This window comes from Colletotrichum chrysophilum, assembly GCF_026319265.1.
Source record: "Colletotrichum chrysophilum strain AFK26 chromosome Unknown scaffold_50, whole genome shotgun sequence".
NCBI classification, from domain to species: domain Eukaryota; kingdom Fungi; phylum Ascomycota; class Sordariomycetes; order Glomerellales; family Glomerellaceae; genus Colletotrichum; species Colletotrichum chrysophilum.
Window position 1 is genome coordinate 1 of NW_026517337.1, and position 18,077 is coordinate 18,077.

General features: G+C 54.5%; 6 protein-coding genes and 1 non-coding gene across 7 annotated transcripts; 1 reads left to right on the forward strand and 6 right to left on the reverse strand.

The window, feature by feature from the left end:
- Positions 1 to 10: 10 nt before the first annotated feature.
- On the reverse strand, positions 11 to 1,284 carry COL26b_006614 (uncharacterized protein; the record flags this gene model as incomplete). Its single annotated transcript, XM_053179427.1, has 3 exons — positions 11 to 1,025; positions 1,078 to 1,148; positions 1,203 to 1,284. Coding segments are annotated over 3 exons (1,168 nt in total), but the record flags the coding sequence as incomplete, so codon positions are not given.
- Positions 1,285 to 3,440: 2,156 nt separating this feature from the next.
- On the reverse strand, positions 3,441 to 4,401 carry COL26b_006615 (uncharacterized protein; the record flags this gene model as incomplete). Its single annotated transcript, XM_053179428.1, has 3 exons — positions 3,441 to 3,535; positions 3,624 to 4,325; positions 4,374 to 4,401. The coding sequence occupies 3 exons, from the start codon at positions 4,399 to 4,401 to the stop codon at positions 3,441 to 3,443; spliced, it is 825 nt and encodes a 274-aa protein (XP_053036539.1).
- Positions 4,402 to 4,536: 135 nt separating this feature from the next.
- Positions 4,537 to 5,237, reverse strand: COL26b_006616 (uncharacterized protein; the record flags this gene model as incomplete). The annotated part of the gene is made up of 2 exons (XM_053179429.1): positions 4,537 to 5,103; positions 5,232 to 5,237. The coding sequence occupies 2 exons, from the start codon at positions 5,235 to 5,237 to the stop codon at positions 4,537 to 4,539; spliced, it is 573 nt and encodes a 190-aa protein (XP_053036540.1).
- Positions 5,238 to 5,369: 132 nt separating this feature from the next.
- COL26b_006617 (uncharacterized protein) lies at positions 5,370 to 6,048 on the reverse strand (the record flags this gene model as incomplete). The annotated part of the gene is made up of 2 exons (XM_053179430.1): positions 5,370 to 5,609; positions 5,683 to 6,048. 2 exons carry the CDS (start codon positions 6,046 to 6,048, stop codon positions 5,370 to 5,372), a joined length of 606 nt encoding a protein of 201 aa, XP_053036541.1.
- Positions 6,049 to 8,438: 2,390 nt separating this feature from the next.
- On the forward strand, positions 8,439 to 8,519 carry COL26b_006618. The gene has a single exon. It is a non-coding gene; the product is annotated as a tRNA-Gly (tRNA).
- A 623-nt stretch (positions 8,520 to 9,142) lies between these two features.
- On the reverse strand, positions 9,143 to 9,817 carry COL26b_006619 (uncharacterized protein; the record flags this gene model as incomplete). The annotated part of the gene is made up of 1 exon (XM_053179431.1): positions 9,143 to 9,817. One exon carries the CDS (start codon positions 9,815 to 9,817, stop codon positions 9,143 to 9,145), a length of 675 nt encoding a protein of 224 aa, XP_053036542.1.
- A 5,446-nt stretch (positions 9,818 to 15,263) lies between these two features.
- COL26b_006620 (uncharacterized protein) lies at positions 15,264 to 16,937 on the reverse strand (the record flags this gene model as incomplete). Its single annotated transcript, XM_053179432.1, has 3 exons — positions 15,264 to 15,476; positions 15,508 to 16,803; positions 16,902 to 16,937. 3 exons carry the CDS (start codon positions 16,935 to 16,937, stop codon positions 15,264 to 15,266), a joined length of 1,545 nt encoding a protein of 514 aa, XP_053036543.1.
- Positions 16,938 to 18,077: the final 1,140 nt, after the last annotated feature.

Below are 18,077 nucleotides of genomic sequence, written 5' to 3' on the forward strand. Positions count from 1 at the left end.
TGAGGAGGACCGCGAGGGGGCTCGTCAAAGTCGCCGTGGGGAGGGCCGTGGTGGGGAGGCTCGTCGAAGGGAGGGGGAGGACCGTGGTGAGGCCACTCGCCCTCAGGAGGCGGGGGGCCACAGGGACAGAAGCCCGGCGGCGGCGGCGGCGGCGGCGGGGCGGTGTGGTTTCCGTGGGTGTGGTTGCCGCCGGGGGAGGGGAAGGCGCCGCACATCGGGGGCGGGCCGCCGTGGTGGTGGCCGGGGCCGCGGTGACGACGACCGCCGCCGAAGCCGTGGAAGCCGCCGCGGAAACCGCCGCCGACGCGGTGCATGAGGGTGTCGAGAACGCACTTGAGGGAGTCGCACTCGCGCAGGGCGTGGCGGTGGAGGCGGACGCCGTGCTCGTGGGCGAGGCGGGCCTCCTTCTCGTGGATGAGGTGCTTCAGGGCGTGGAGCTGGTGGCGCAGGCAGTCGAGCTCGTGGATCTCGGCCTCGACCTCGGGTGAGTGGTGAGGGTGGTGTTCCTTCTCGCCATCATGACCGTGCGGCGGGTGAGGGCGGTCCTCACCGTTGTGCTTGGGCGGGTGGTGGAAGTCGGCCTCGTTGTGGTTGCCGACGTGGTGGTGAGGGGGCGGGGGGAAGGGGGGGTCGTCGAGGAGGCCGTCCTCGTCGTCGCCGGGGCGGGGCCTGTGGCCGTCCCACTCGGGGAGGGAGAGGGACGGGGGCTGGGGGCGGTCGGTAGAGACGCGGACGGGGCCGGCGACCTCGATGATGGAGGCCGGGGAGGTCTGGCGGAAGCGGGCGACGAAGGCGACGTCGGAGGCGAGGGAGCGGCCGGCGAGGGACTCGAGGTTGAAGCGGAGCAGCTGCTCGTCGCCGGCGCAGGTGGCGGTCCAGGAGGCGATGAAGGTGGAGCCGTCGTGATCGCCGGTGAAGGTGCCGCGGCCGAGGGTGTGGCCGCGCTGGGAAAGGGGGTTGTCGTTTACCTTGATGTTGGGGTAGGCGCACGGGGAGGGGGCTTCGAGGACCTCCAGATGAAGGGTCTGAAGCGTGTTAGTGAGGACTTCTGTGATGAGTTGAAGAAGTGAGACTTACGTAAGGGGTAGAATGGTCCTCGTTGAAGCCCGGGGGAATGTCGAAGGTGACAAAGGTCGAGGGCGAAGCATCTAATGACTGTTAGGATTCACTCTCATCAAGCATAATGACTGAGAAGAACTCACCCTTGACCTTCTCGTCGATCCGCGAAGGAGCGGCTCCGACCAGGGCCGGCGCGAGCAGGAGAGCTTGCGCCAGGCCGCGCATGATGGGCGACTTTGAAACGGTGGATGAATTACAAGCAACCTCTTCTCGTGAAGTCCTCTAGTTTGCCCGTGGGGCGCGGGGGATCGGGGGGCCTCGTATGTCGAGGAGTTCTCTGCCTAGAGAAACGGGGTCGCTCGTGGTTGTCGTCGGGGTTCAGGGGAGGTGAAAGGTAAAAGTCGGCCCCAGGAAGAAAACAAGAAAAGGCAGACAGATGAGGGTAAAACGGCTGCCTGGGATTTTGTTGGGCTTCCGGTATGTATGTATACGTATGTCGTCGGCTTGGTGGTGGTGTGGTGGTGCCCTTTTCGGGGTTGGCGAGGTCAGCCGGGCTTGTCTTACACCGGCTTTCGATAAGATAGATCCTCCACCCTTCACTCTCTTCAGAGCTATCAACCCAAACTCTCCAAGAAACCGAAACGAAACAAATAAACGAATGAGGGTATTCACACTTTCCGAACCTGGTGGTTGGTTTGAGAAGTGGTTAACTGTCGGAAGGAGGAAAGAGTAAGAAGGAGGGGGGAGGAAAGGGAAGAGAAGGGGTCGACTTGGATGGAACTCGACAAAAGAGGCTTGCCAGAGAAAGGGAAGGGGACTACGCGTCCATGGGGCACCAAACAGTTACACTGCCCTTGCCTTCCTTGCCCATCACCGGCAGCGCAGCGCCGGGCCGCGCAGTCAGTCGCAGCAGCAGCAGTTCGTTCCATAGTACCTTACAGCAAAGCGAGTGAGTGAGTGGCAGAAGTGGGCACATCAAGGACCGTCAGGGACATTGGGGCTGCGCAATCCTCGCGGCGTAGCTGGACCACCGCCGGCCAATGACCGCCGACGAGCTGACGAGTCCCTTCCGTCCCTTGGCCCGTGCGTCGCGGTACGTACACGCTGAATACCCACGGCACTCACGCGCTACTGGACCAACAAGGCCCTCTGTGGCCAATGGAAACGGCCGCACGAGGTGCTAAGCACCGAAGCTGGGTGGAGCTGCACCGGGCTGGTGGGGTTGATGCGATGGAGCCACTGGACTCGGCCGACGCACTGGATTTTGGTAGTCTCGTTTCCTTTTTTTTCCGCAGCATCTCAATCTGTTTCCCTGCCCTTGCGCGTGTGCTGAGGGAAAGGGAAGGCTTAGCGGCCGGGACCAAAATGACACTCTCGGCCACAACACTGCCAACCGGTGGGGTTCCATTCCCGGGACGTGGGGTGGCTACGCTAGCGCTTCCGGGTCCGTCGAGTCCACTTTCCCACTTCACTCAGTGCTCTTCCCCAAGAGGCATCGCCAAATGGTCCAAAAAAAGGGAGATTGATAGAGTGCGAGAGGCGAGGCACCGCAGGGAAGCAAGGGACAGCCCGATGAATGATCCCGCTTGTTCGGCACTGTTGCCGCAGGCTCGGGCGGCTTTGGTCCTGTACTGCATCCATCGACATGCTGCTGCTGCAATGCTAACTCAGGTAAGCATGCACGCCTGACGGACGGCGACGCCGTTTCGGGTCGGGCTACCTTCTGCATAGATGAATGGCTCTCAATCCTCGGGAGGGCCATGTTCAATGTTGGTGGAGTCTCCATCATGCCCGCCTGCCGTTTGTCACTCGCCCGTTGCCCCCGTCGTTCGTTCGCCCACCGCGGCTAGCGACTCACTTGCTGTCTCGAATCGCTCCCAGGAGACCGTGGTGTGATGGATGATGCGAGAGAGCGAAGAGGCAAGGGTGGCGATCCCGGATTGTGAGAAAAGGCTCATTAACCTATCATTAAGCAATACACTAGCTCCGTGAAGAGGAGTCCGCCCCCCTTGAAAAGTTGTAGATACTGCAGCAGAAGTGTACAATCGACAAACCCCGAGAGATTCGTGTCCCGGATGTGGGAATCGAACATGAAGTGGATGATGCACCGACCCGACTCCCACACAATGTAAACCAACTCCCGTCCCGCCAAGAAAAAGAAACACATCTCGCAAAATGACAGTCCCCGGCCGGTGACAGGTGAGAGAGCAAGAGATGAAAACCAGAAACCCTCCCATCCCCCCAGCCAGCCAGCCTTCATCAGCAAACATCTTGCGCAATATCCGTACGTCGCCCACCTTCTCCACAGAAAACCACGGGATCTGCAAAACATCCACGACGACGTGTGAGCACTGGGCGCAAAAGGGGCCCCCCGGCCCGCTTCACAGGAGGTCCTTCAACACCTGGACCCGCGCCCGAGCAACTTCGGACCCTTGATCCCCCTCGCCCATCAACTCCATGATTTGAATCATGCGCGCTGTGACCATCTTCACGTCAGCCTTCTTCGCCACATTATATACGCAAACCGGAAGACGCGTGGGTAGGTAAGGTAGGTTTTTACTCACATATATCGGCCCTGGCCCTTACGAACAGCGGGTCCCGTTCCGCCGCCTCCACCGCCGCCGGGTCCTTGGCCGTCTCCCGGAGCACGCTGCCGATGCACAGCGCCTCGAGGAAGGCGCGGTGGTTGAAGACCCACCACACCCGGGCTTCCAGTTCGAAAATGTTGAAGAGCAGAAAGAAAGAGTTGATCGCCTCGTGCGCGGCTTCGAGCGTGCCGCGTACGTTTACGGGAACGTCCGGGGACTCGGAGGCGTGTACGAGCATGATGTTGTGGTGATAGTTGCTCGTGAGGAACAACGTCTGGCGGACGACGCGCTTATTGGTTCTTGCCAACGATGTGAGACTGTCCGAGTCCCAGGACCGGAAGACGTCGGGGAACGACCGGTACACGGCACGGAAATCGGCCACGAGTTTGGACTTGTGGCGGGCGGTGGTGCAGATGGGCATGTCGAGAGAGCGCGGTGAGCAGATTGTTTCTTGGACCAGGTTGGCCAGCGTCCATGATCCGCGTATGTAGGCGATGTCTGTCGGGTCGCTGGAGGCAATGGCCGAACCGTCGTCGAGAAGGTCTTCGACGGAGACGTCTGTGTGAGTTGCTGACGGGGGCAGGGAGAGGAGGACGGTTAGAAAGGTGTCCTGAAGAAGGACGGCTTGCCAGAGCTTGCGGCGCTGTTGCTTCTCAAAGATGCTAGCTTCGGGAGTGACTAGTAGCTTTTAGCAGGGCTCGATGCGTGACTTCAGGTACAACTTACCAATGTTAGGATCACGATGCAGACCCATTGCGTAGGCCTGGCGTATGAGTATGCCTGCGAATGCCCACCCGTCAGAAGCATGGTTGTCGTTGATTAAGAAGTAGGTCAACCTGGCCAAATAAGCATCATCCCCCAAGATGTCTCTGGGGTCTTGGCAATAGACTTACAAGACCATGGCCTGGATGGACCGTAATGAAGCAGCGCTCAGATAGGAAAACATCCGTAACGCCTGGTTGCTGGCCGACGCATAAAACTCGGCCGTTTGCTTCCCATCTCTCGGCGACGTAGACGTCACAAACTGCGTCCCCAGAGCCAGCATCACAAAGATGAGCCCAATGAAGGCGGCGTCCACGCGGTTCTTCTCGTCATTGCCCAAACTCCAAAAGTGCTCGTAGTCCGCGTAGAATGTCTGCCGGTGGATCATGGGGTACACCGGGTCGACACACTCAAAATACTGGGCCAGCAGAATGTCTGCCTGGATCTTATCCGGCAGCACAGAGATGACCTCTGGCAAGCCCCCTTCACATGTCCAGTAGTTGGCAAAAGGGTGCTCGGAACCGATGCCAAAGACGTTGCTGGCCGTCGGCAGAGAATACGGCACATTCGAGAGCAGCCCGGTTGATGATGAGAAGGCGATGGAACCAACGGAACCGCGGGAAGTGAAACCTCTGCCTTCAAAGAGACCCCTGTCGGCGATGTTGGGTATCGTGTTGACGTCTGAAGGTTTCTTCTTTGGCGGTTTAGTCATTCGCCGGCCATTGGTGGCTGACCGTGTCGTTTCCCTGAGATGGTCAGTACGGTAAGCCCCGACAAAGGCAAGGGGGCACTTACTCGAGCAGGTTCGCGACATGTGCATACTTGCATTCTGTCTGACGCTTGATGCATGCTAAGCAATGCGGCCTCCCTCGATCGCACTATCATGCGCGTCAGCGTTCCATGCCATGACTTGCATTCTGATTCACATGGGATCGGTGTGTAAACCCCATTTGGAAGCTGTCAAAAGCTCGTCTCCGGGATCTGAGGAGCCAACAAGGTTCGGGCAGCGTGCATGCCACGTGCGAGGCTCATGACTCTCTCGGCGCCCGCCTCCTGCAAATAGCAGCAGACATGTTGACAGACGGCCGGGTCCAGACTTCGGGCCAGCGTCGGCGCGGCTGCGAGAGCCACGGTGGACCATGAAGCTCCGAGTGCGGGGGAGGGTAGGGGGAGCAAGCGCAAGGAGTGAAGCTCGGCTTGCTAAGCAACGAGGAAGGGAAGAGTCATGAACTTGTTGAATGAGCAGTGAAGCAAAGAACCAATGCGTACATACCTTCGTTTTGCGCTCGACGCACTCGTGACATGACAGGGTTGGTTTGTTGCGTTTCTGCTTCTTCTTGGGCGGCTCGTCGGAGGCGTTCAGTTGTCCGTCCGGGCTGGCCGAGTTGCCGTCGACGCTGTCTTCTGTCTTGACGATGCCGTTGTAGGGGTAGGACTGGGAGGATGGGTGTGCAGCGACGGTTGACGAAGATAATGGCGTTCCGCCTGGGTGCAGAGCTCCATTCGGTGTCGTCGCACTCGTTGTCGGCGGTGGCGGCAGGCGTCCGTGTTCTGAAGCCGGCGATGCGTAGATTGTCGAGGCCGAACTCGGCGTGTATGGTTGCTGCTGATGCTGCGGCGGGTGGTCCTGGGGAGCCATCGCGACAGCTCTGGCGATGGTGGTGATGGTGTTTTGGTGATTGCGGCAGCGGCGCCGAGCGGCAGTCAATCAATTGACGCCGATGACACCGAACCCTCCCGCGACACCGAGCCTGCTCTCAATTTCCCACCTCCGGCGCCGGTCGTAAAGTGCCAATTTCGCGATTGACGCTGCTCCAGTTTCCGCCGTCTGGGCACGCGGCGTCTGTGGTGCTGGTCCCCTTCCGGACGGGAGGTCTGCAATCTCCGGGGAAGCACCGGATCGGGGGATGCGCGCCAGCAGCAGCAGCGAGGATTGATGGGACGCTCAGGAAATTGGACGCTCGAATCCGGCGGCGCGCGCGAACGCGGATTGGATTGGCAAACGACAAGCTGTGGCCGTCCGCCGTGTGCCGTCCGGGAATAAGGATGAGGTGCGCTGCGGCAACGCAAAAGCTGGGCAAATTGCGGTGCGGCGCGGCGCAGTGTTCGCCGTCCGGAGGTCTTGGTCTTTTTGGGGGTTGCTGCTGGGAATAAACAGGCGATTGCGCAGCGAACGGGAACACAGCACGCTGCGTAAGTATGTAATGGTTGTCGTACACCACCAAGCCAATAAATTTGGGGTCGCCGCGCGGGAATCTTTTGGGTGGGAGAAAGCGATGGGAATAAGGAGGGAAAAGAGAGACAGACGGGAGGGGGATTGGAAACATGAAAGAAAAAAAGAGGGGAAAAGAATTGGAAGAGACCACACACTCACTGGACTGCGACTTGCTGCTGCTGCTGCGGCAGCGGCAACCAACCCGTACCGTACCTTGCCTTGCCTTGCCTCCTGCTCCTCTCCTCCTCCTCCTCTTTGCTCCCTACCTACAAGAGGAGGAACAGGACGGGAGTCTTCCAACCTATTCCACATAGCGGCCGTACCCAGACGGAACGGAGCGCAACGCAACCTATGCAACGCGGGCACCTCACATGGGAGTCCACAAGTCACTGGACAGAGACCACTCAGTCAAAGTCCCAAAATCTATAACCAATCCAACCCACGCCGCAGCGAACTGAACTAGCCACGGATGGGACCAGGCTATGAGACGAACAAGGTCCAGGGAAAAAAAGAGAGATCACGCCAACGGCCCAGCTGCTGCTCCTCTCTGCTAACGTAGTACGGATAGTCCAGCTACATGTCGTCCCCGCCTAGCCTCGACTAAAAGACCCTCGAGACGAGATCAAAATCAGCCCTTCTTCAACAAGGTGCAGCCACTCAGCATCCAGCCCAACTCTCGTCAAAGCCGTGTCATCTCTCTCTTGAATCATCAACCCACGAGCAGACAAAACCCCCTCGAGTCATCCAGTCATCCATGGCCGAAGGCAACTGCCGGCCGGTCAACGGCATGGCTGGATGGCTGGGGTTCCAATCTTGGTCCATCCCCCATTCTGCATAGGCGATCAGGAGCCGCTAATCGCACTCGCCGCCTGGGGGGCCCAACGCCCGTCTCGTTCGACACGGGCAGGTATCGCCGTCAACGACCTGATTTTGTCCTGCTTTGCCTAGTCTTCCCTACCGGGTGTGTAAGCTTGTATTCGGTGCTAGTGAGCAGGCCTTGACAGACGTTGGCCGACCCCAGAGCTTGGCTTTTTGGGCGGTATGACTTGGCAAGCTTTGAACATGGTTCCTTCACATCACAGGACAATTGGTTCGCTGAACAAGTCATGTTGGTTCGCGCCGTCCGCCGCGGCATGCTCCGCTGGCCTCTTTTAGCTCAACGCGCGCCGGAATGATGCTAGACACGTTCCCCTCAGCTGCTCAATTGCAATTCCTGAACGTTATTGACCAGGCGATAATCTATGATAATCTCATAGCCCTACGCATATTACATGTTGCGTGTGCTTGTGGGAGCAACAACAAGAAGAAGACCATAGCTCCCTTCTCGCTCTCGGTCTTGCCCCTCGAACAGCAGTCAGCAAGCAGTAAGCTTGGTAGGTTGCCTGCCGGAAAGCTTCGCCTTCCATCGCACCGGGGTCGCGCACTTCTACCCGCCCACATCGACGTCACTGATGCAACGGAATCTGTTCCCCGAACTCCAGTTCAAAGGGCCCCTCTGAGCACTCGCATCTTGCATCGTAACAATTTCTTCATCGCCTCCTGATCAAATGATATTCCAGGCCAGCTTGGCTCCTCTCCCACAAGGCTCCGGGATCTTTTCCTAACGCCCCGTCCAAATATTTGTTGAGTCCTCTCCCTTCTCGGTCATTTGGCCGCCGGGTACGCTTCCCCGGCCGATATCGCCATGGGCCACCCTCTTGCTGGCCCACAAGTCAGCGCTACGGGGCCTGCACTCTGCAGCCCACCGCCCACACCTGCAGGCAGGCACTCCATAGTCAGTCTCACGAAACTCCCATGCATGAAGCAATCCATCAGCGCCGATGGTTTAGTGGTAAAATTCTCCGTTGCCATCCAGCAGCGTCGGGGAGCCGGGGGTTCGATTCCCCCTCGGCGCAATCTTTTGCCTTTGACGATATCTATTGTTTCAATCTTTGGCTTTTCTTCCCGGGACACGCATCATTTTTGAATGTTTTGAGATACTGACGTTGACACTGTGGCTTCCCAAGCTTGGTGAGTTGCTAGACTAAGGCTCAGATTTAGGGAGATGACATGACATTGAGCTTTCAGCGTCTGCGTTCCATCTAATTATTTATCCGGATCAACGTGCAAGCTGCTTACACATGTGGCGACGCGGCGATGCCTCGTTCATGAGTAACCGCCCACAATTTGTTCGTTCGACTTGGAAGACCTGTCAGTCGGACCATACGATGCCCCGTTCCAGACCCTTATCCCTCTTACCACCGGGCTGCTTTGTCATTCATCAGGTCTGGTACGGGTGAATACGCATGTCTGTTGAGGATACAGGAGAATAGTATTGAAGTCGAGAGCAGGCTCCACCGCCTCTGCCCGATCAGTTGAAACTAAAACTGCGTGTGCCGATGCTGTAAATCTTTGCTTGAGGGTTAGTTAAAGATAGCAAACACCTTGAATAGTTACCGAATCGTAGTTGTGAGATTTCAATGAGTCCACCGGTCCGTACATGCTGATCTGACGATTGGATGTTGTTCGTACCCAACTATTAGCTCGATTGTAATAAGACCCCCCATCGTTGAACGGCGCCAAGGGGTAGATTCCAAGGATCACCGGCGCGGTCTATTGCTTGAACAGTGGCGACCCATTGCAGACTGTATGCAAACTGCCATACTGTTTCACGGCTACTGTCTGCCGATCCCGGGTCATCGTCCTCGTATGCCCAGGGCCATCTTTCATAGAACGCCGTCGCACCAAAGTACCTGCAGCCGCCTTCATGGAAAACCATTCGCTCTTCGTCTGACATGACTTCGACCTCCAACATGGCTTCTAGTTGATCAGTGGTGGGCGCTAGATGTTCTCTTCGCAGACGACGATCCACGAGCCACAACGTCTTGAGGTTGCCACGGGCGTGAACGTTTCTACTGGTTTGTACCAGCATGTCGTACTCCTTCCAGCGCTCGACGCTCAGTTCAGGCTGGCCTCCTTCCCACTCCTGTTGATACTGCTTAAGTTCAGCGATGCTCCACGACGGATCGAATTCCAGGGCGACGTGGCACATGCCCCCGAAACCAAGTCTCCAGGAGGCGAAGGGAAGTTGTTTGCTCAGATCCCAGATTCTCTGCCGAAACGACGTCAGGTGTATAAAGATAAGATCCGTAGCGGGGAGAACGGTGAAGAATTGGCTCTTCTCGCCGTGGTTCATTTCGAAGGTAGCGGGCATGTCGTGATATGTGCTACTGAGGTGAACGACGCTTCGATCGGGTTCGCGATTTGAGCTGTACTTTTTCTTTTGAACCTCATAAAAATCGGTCCACTCACCAGGCCTGTAGCGACGAAACATGGCCGCTCTTGACTCCCTGCAAGCGGTCCAAAGCCCGCTGTCGATGGTGTATGTTGAGTTGTTGCTGTAGGGGCTTCCTGTCGTGCTGTCTATCGTCGATGGAGCCCCCACGACCTCCATTTGGCTCGTCTCTATTATCGGTGCGATGTGTCCGTCGAAGTCTGCAGGAACATCGTAGCAAGGGAAGATTGAAAAGTGTTGCACTCCGCGGATGCCGTGAGGACGGGTTGCAAAGTCCCATATCATTGTTCGGATCTCTGGACAGAGATCACCAAACGAAGAAAGTTTCTGTGTAGCCATGGTTGTTCATAAATAGTGGTGTCTTCCGAAATAATGCGGTCGTGTCGAGAATCAGAGATATGAATGGAGAGAACGCAGACGAGAGCGAGGGGTAGAAATTTGCAGCTTTTTGATGTTGTGGTTAGATGACGGTCAAGCCTTTGCGGAGGTAGGTGTATTGGACTTGAAAAGCCTAAGAAGTTAAGTAGGTGCTTAGGGGAAATGAATCTTGCGGATGGAACAAATCTTAAGATGGGAATAGCAAGGTGCTCGTAAAGGTTGTGAGGGTGAAAAGGTTGTTTGATGGATTGTGGACCTGTGAGGTTAGAATCAACTCAAGTAATCCTCATCACAATGGTGAGGTTTTACGGAGGTTTTGCACATGATATCTAAAAGTTACCATTAACTCACTCATAAAAAACGCTCTCTTGTTCAACTGAAGTAGTATTGTTCTAGGTGATGCATTTCTTATTCTTAGAGCGGGACAGCTTAAACGTAGTCAACAACAGACGGTTTCAAGATTCATGCATGGAATCTGTCACAGGCTGAGATTGTTGCGCTGGGAAGTGGACGTGCGGTGATTCTTAGCTCTTGTAAGACATGGATAAATAAAAGCTGAGGATCAACACATGAGACAGAAACTTTGGGGCAAGCCCAATCGATGGGGTGCTCGCGGTATTCGTTGAAAAGGCAGCCAGGTGAAAAAGGCTCAGCGTGAGTATTGTTATGCATTAATAGAAGAAGGAACCTAACAGGACTCTATACCAGCGTCGTGCGGCTTCTGTCGTCGTTTGTTGTCGCAATTTATCGCAGCAGTATTCGCTAATCGCTATAAAGATAACAACACTCTTCCTCAAAAGGCTAATAAATTTCAACTGCAAGTGAGAAATAGACCCGCAATCTGCAATCATCTGGTATTGCATTAGAAATACCAAAATCCTTTCATTTCTTTTGGTCATCCAATATTCCATCTTTGCTGTATTCTGAATTATCGCTAAAGACAGTTTTTTACGTCTCTAACCCAGACGTATAAAAAGTGGACTTCAGTTAGGATTCAAGAATCAAAACCGCCAAATAGCTGGGGACCCGGGAGGAACAACTATTCTTTCTAAAGTTGTGTGATGGTTTGACTTATGCCTGCTATACACCTCGCGATTGGGTGGATCAGAGATGACGCAAGAAATCAAGAGCTTTTCGCTAGTCTGCATGGTTCGTCACATCTGTTCTCTGTTTATTCATTCCGACACTACACATTTGATCGGCGTCACTCTAATCTGCGAGCACATTCAACGCCTTCAACGGAACATGACGCTGCCTGATATGTAGCAGCGTGCTTCTCGTCTACAGACATCCAATCTTAAATGTTCCATGACCATCAACTTCAGTCCTCAAAACAACATAAGAGGACGAGCATCGAGATTCTACCCACCAAAGCGCAAAACCAATTTGATCTTTTCTCGGCCCTCAAGCAGTTTTTAAGAAAGAAACAAAAATGTTTTCTGCCCGTTAGTGTACCGCTTAACCTCAGTTGAAATTCAATCAACGGATCAGCTGACTGGAATGTTGTCGTGTTTTCCCTGGTCTATCGCCGGTGTATTATGAAGCAACAACTCCTGGGCTACTAATGATGTGGCCGAACCCAGGGTCAGAACACGGTGTCATGCTACCACAAATAGGTCAGCATCAAAGAGACCGCTATAACTAGGGGTAAAACCCAGGGCTACAATTATGACAATCATGAGAACTTGTTTTAGATTTTGCTTTTTATATCTCTCTCAGACTCCCTTGCGAAGTTTTCATTGTAACTGCATGGAAGTTCGAATGATTTAAAGAGTTAACATTTGCCTCATATATGACCAGTCAGCCCAAATCCACGCGACAGAACAGGCATTTGACCGATGTTTCGAGCGACAGACAACAGGGACTCAAATGTGTCTATCCCAATGTTCCGTAAAGTTCATCTCACATGGTCGTCTTCGTCCGCCATGGCTGTGAATGGGACACGCAATCAATAACCAAGATGGAAAATTCTCAGGGGGATCAAGCTGCTCGTAATAGTCCCCTAAGGGTAGCTGGTATAACCTCAGAAACTGTCGAGCTCGAGGAGCTGTGGATTTCAGATCCGACCAAAGGCATTCGCAATTGTCTGGTTTGCTTCTTTCTATTTCATTTTCATTCATATATAGGTACCAAAAGATGGAGAATAGGTTGTGCCGTATCCCTGAGAAGTCTTCAGCCCACTCATATAAAACCTTGAATCCTGGGATTCGTAGAAAGGCCGCACCAAATTCGAGCTGGGACTCCAGATCATTGAGAGGGATCAGAGTGATGTCAAGAACGCCATGCTCGAACGACGCATTTACCTCTTCAGCTCTGCCGATGATCTTCGTTTGACTAATATCTGCGGGGCAACACTTCTTTCTCGACTTTATTCATAAGAATAACATGCCAGAAGTGAAGGGTTAGAACGAAATGTTGAGGGCTAGCTTGATTCGCGGTCATCTGATCACCCCTACCACCAGTCAAGACCACACAACATCAAAAGGTAGCGGGCACAGGGGCAATGAATCGCCGCACAGTCATACCCACACTCTGTTGGCTCTTCTACATATCCAGAAATACCAAGAACCCATTTATATATGCAACAAGACACAATATGAGATTGGCAAAGTTCCGCTCACGGTGTTCAAGCATGATCGCCCCCTATTCGGTGTCTGAATGAGGACTGGCCGACCTCGCTCGTTGAAGCAGGTATAAATGCCGACATCGTCTTCATAGAGTGAGCATGGAGGCCTTGAAGGCCAAGAAAATCAAGTTTTCGACCGCATTTCGTATTGGATCATAGAAATCTGTCTTGACATGCGTTCCCTAGTGTCCTCAATCAAAAAAAAACACTCGCCGGGCATCACGATCAACCCAAATATACATTATCTATCGTTCAGAATCGCCGGCTTCGTATTGGTACAAGAATACACAACACCGGATGTAGTTCCCAGCATCTTGCTCCGATCATAGTACGCTGTCTCCGCAGGAGTGGAGGCTGTGAGTAGCAATACCATGACTGAAGTAGACTGCTTCCAATAAGAATATTCCCGGAAGCTCACGCATTGGTTCCTGATTCGTAAGAGAAGAGTTCAACCCTTTTTAATCTCGCATATTGGTATAATGGCTCCCCTTTCTGCTAATTCCAGATCAAACAAGACCGCAGCAGGCCTGGGTATCTCTATTCCCTGCTCCAAGCCATACATGTATACTATGGCAGGAGATCCGGAACATGCGGAAGAAACTACCCAGGGAATGAGTATAAATAAGACGGCCAAACGCAAAATCTTCGGGAGTTGGCAATGGAGCCCTTTGACGTTGATGTTCGATCAAAGGCCATCATGACCAGTTGAGAGATGCCACATGGAACGTCAGAACATCTCATCACCTTGTGAACGAACGACAAGATGGCGCTGGAGCGTGGATAACGACTCCATAATACCAACGCCATTTTCAGTTATTCTCGTCGTTGGGGTATCATCAGATAATACACCAAGGAAGCAGACCGTGACGTGTTCTGAGAAAACCTCGTATCATACCACAGACAACACGCGATGGAAGAGCGTAAGCTCGCGAATGAGCTTGCTTAACGTCGCCAATTTTCTCCCTGCGATGGAGTATTACAATTTTTGTCTCCGTCGATTTCAAAGTCACTGAAACCTGTGTATTTTATACTACGGGAGCAAGCCTTCTGGGCTTAGGGTAAGGCCTATCCCTCGACACCATTGTTCTATGAGATGACGCCTTGTGCCGTACGTCTCTGCCGAACAACGATCACGCACTTATTCCCTCTGGCCTCCTCTCAAAAGGAGAGCATCAAGAGATGTGAGCTACGACTCAAGAGGGAAGCCACGTTGACGAGCCGACGCCGCCATCCTGCATCTTGTTCGCGCGCTGCCGTGTATAAAACAATCACCATCGCCTCACACTAGATCTGAACCAACCAAATGATATGCCACATGTGTCTCTCTAAATAGCCTCGCGGAGTTCCTAAGTCTCATTGTGAGCTTAGATTACCCGCCCAAATCTACCTTGCAGACATCACCACCAAAAAGTACCTCCTTTGCCGCCATGTCAGCCGCCCTCCTCCGTCCACAGTATACCCAAACCAGAATACAACCGCGACAAAAATGCTGAAGAGAACCCCATCCATACCACTCCTCGTCGACTTGCCTCTATGTACTCGCTCACTGTCACCATGGGGTTGTAGGTATGCCCGATACAATCACATAAGGCCTTCGTGGCAGTCAGCTGATTTGTCAAAGGTTCAACCCCGACGGACAATTGGCGTGGAACAGAAAAAGGCCGCCGGCTGGCCACACATTTTATACGAACCAATGCCTCGATTCCCCTTCTGCAGAGGGCCTCTGTAGGTGAGCAACGAACCAGAGGGACGCGAATCCAGAAGGCGGTCATGGGGTAGTGGGATGGATGTTCCTCATGTGTGTTGAGGAGCTGGCTGGTGGTGTTGCGACGCGCTCGTGTGGGTTACATGTGGCCTGACCTGGTTTCGTGATGCTGATGGAACGTGTAAAGCAGATCTACGGGCTTGCTACCATGACGCTTTTGATGAGTGAGTTGCATCTTGAAGCTGGGACGCTGTGCATGTCTTCCACATGCTCTCCCACCGATGAGTGTTATGACGGAACACCATGAACATCACATGCGAAAAGAGACAGCCCGTGATCATTCCAAACGCCCTTGCTTTGTGGTGGGCTATGATCTACCAATACACGTCCAGGGCGACAATCAAGCGTCGCCCCGGAATATGACCCTCGTAAGGAGAAAATGGGGAAAACGACCCATGCTAAACGCCGGCAATCCATTTCGTCATTCATAATCTGCCGCCGGCCAGTCCACCCTGGCATGGTTTTGTCCATGCCCATTATCACTTTTCACTCATCCAACCCTTGTGGCAACCATGCCTCCCTTCACTGGGCCCTGCGCCTGTCTCTCGAGTTGTCTCCTGAGCCACTCGAGCCGCCTCCCCGAGAAAAAGTGTTTCTCAACCAGTTGAAGGGTCCGTGACTGGATCCGCCATCTTGATTGTTATTGTCTTGATTTCTCTCCCAGTTTCCTGAAGACGGGCTTCTGTGTCGAGCTCTGAATGAATCGGACTGATGCCGACGTAGGCTAGGAGGCGAATGAGAATCCCGGCGGGACCGGAAGCTAGACATTCGGCTTGTCTCCTGAGGGCGCTGAGGATTGATGTCTCGGCCTGTGCTGAAGCCATAGAGAGGGGAAGGAACATCCCAATCGGTAGCCGCGGATCGCTCCGGACGCGTCGAGTCCGCCGGTACTGGAGGTGGACCGAGTCCACCGAAGAAGACTGGGCGGCTACCAAACGTCTGCGCTCCCCAATGACCGGGGATCCCAGGAGGCGCATCGTCCCAGTATGCGGGGTTCTGGTTGCTGCCAGATGAACCTGGGGCAGCATCAGGAGAACGCTGGGAAGCGTTGTTGCCGCTGTTGTTAGCGTTGCTCGCACTGCTGTTGGCATTGTTGTTGCTCGACTCCTCAATGGGCGTGCGGCAGATCGGGCAGGTATTGTGCTCCTTCAACCACATCACAACACACTGATCATGAAACCAGTGCTTGCAGGGTAGAACTGTAGCATCATCACCGAGACTGAAGTCGTCGATGCAAATTGTGCACTCAGCCTTGCCCTCTGGTCCCAGCATCTTCTCGTCGACCTTCTTGCGCTCCAGCTTGCTGAGAGCGTCCTCGGTAGCTGGAGGTGCCGCGTTCGACTGAGGGTTTTGCTCCATCAAGGTGGATATTATCCGATCCAAGGCTTCCTGAGTGTACACAGCATCTCCATGGCTAGCGTTCGCCGGGTTGAGCATGTTGAGAATCTCATGGAGAAGTGTGGGCGCTCCACCGGCCGCACGCTGTCCTTGACCAGGACTGGGAGGTCCGCCCGGGGTCGGGGGTCCTGCTCCTGCCAGAACACTGCTGAAGATACTGGGAAGCTGATTAGCATTGGATCTGATGGATATCATGGTGACTCGAGGTCCATTGGTGGGGTGGCCACGGGGACTTTGGCGAACATACGATTGGAAGGGGTCGGCTCCAGGCCCGACGGGGGATCGGTTGCCGCCTTGATGGATATGGATCGGTCCAGTAGCGATTGTGAAGCTTGTAGTTCCTCCACGGCCTTCTCTGTAGTAGGTGCGCACATTGCCTGGGCCTCCAAATAGACCACCGCCAAATCCAGGGGGCGGCCGGGTCTCGTCTGGCGGCGGGCGAGGAGGCATGCCCATACCAAACTCATTGACCATATCAATGAAGCGCCTGATAATCTGGTCGCCGTCGGCCGGGTCCGTCGGTTGGCGAGCGTTGGGGGAAGCACCCTGTCCAGGTCTCTGGTTGTCCCATATCGTGCGATGGAGAACAAAGCCACTGGGTCCTCGGTGCAAATGCTCCTCTATGTCGGCCTCTTCTGGGTCAGAATCGTCGTCCAACGGATGTCTGTGGCGATTAGAGGGTGAATCATGCAGCGGAGGGCCATCCTCAATAAGTCTGGGGTCGTTGTCCGGCGAAACCTGTGCATTCGTTAGATCTTGCCTCCTCGGGACCGTACGTAGTTTTATTTGACGTACGATTTCCGTTATCTCGCTGTCGCAGCGAGGACACTGCAAACCATGCTCGTCTTGCCACCACTCGTTGGAGCAGGCATGACAATATACAACTTCCCGACCGGCCGTGGCATCCAGGTGACCGCCTCTCGTGGCGTGCGAATCCATTTCAGCCTGGTTGCGCTGGTAGGCTGCTAGGGCGGTAAGTCCAAGGCCCACAGCGAGGCCGGCGGCTCGGAGTGCTCTGAACGCCAGGCTGGATGATGTGGAAGGGCGAGGTTTGGGTAAGGCAGTTTGGGAGGGGCAGTATTTCCTTCGGCGGGCGCGTAAGCTATTGGCGAGGACTGCCGAATGCTCTCGTGGTATCAGATAAAATGAGAGCCCAGTGAATGAAGGTCGGGAGGCAAATTTCGAAGCAAGTACGGCCTTCGAGAGGAGGTCGCTGTGCTGGTGATGTAGGAAACAGGCTCGCGACGTCAGCCGAATCGAGGTTCAGGTCGTTATCGGCGGAGAGCGGGAGAGCACGACGGCAGTATGGTGGCACGGAACTGTAGGTCGGATCGGTGGAGGTAGAAATGTGGATATGTCGAGCCTGAGTGCAGCAATGTCAGAGTCGGCCTTATGCTTCAAAACGGGAGGCGCAGCCAATGAGGTAGAAACCAAGATTCGCCCCAGAAGCTCGTCTTCGGCATCCAGCTCCTCTTCCCTTCTCCAAGACGGGCTTGCGCAATGGAGGTGTGTTGGGATGTGGTGGTACAGCGTAGGGGTGGTGGGCGGGACGTACCTAAGCTAAGCCATGTACAGTGAGCGGAGCTTGGAGAGGAGCATTTCTCCAACAGAAAGCAACAGCAAAGGGCGATGATCGCAGCGCGGAGTAGCTGTAGGTTATTTAGAGAGCGAGAGCGAGACGAAGTGGTAGACGCGTATTTTGCTTCGGGAGGCCAGGGTGAGTCGTAGGAAGTTTGTTCCAAACGAAAAGCAAACGAGCAAGAAAAAAAAAAGAGGGAGAAAAAAACCAGGGTCGCTTTCACGTTTGATGCGTTGGTCTTCCGTTGGTCTTTACTCTTGGGAGCAAAGAGGAAATGGAAGGCACGGGCGGTCGGTAAGTGTAAGTAAGGTAGGGTCGAGGTGCCTCTGACGTGACGTTTATGGTGGGGGATGCATCATTCATCGGGCAGCGGTCAGGGTAGAGGTGCTTGCCAGCATGCCCAGGTAGCTACATCCGCACCTACCACGGTCGG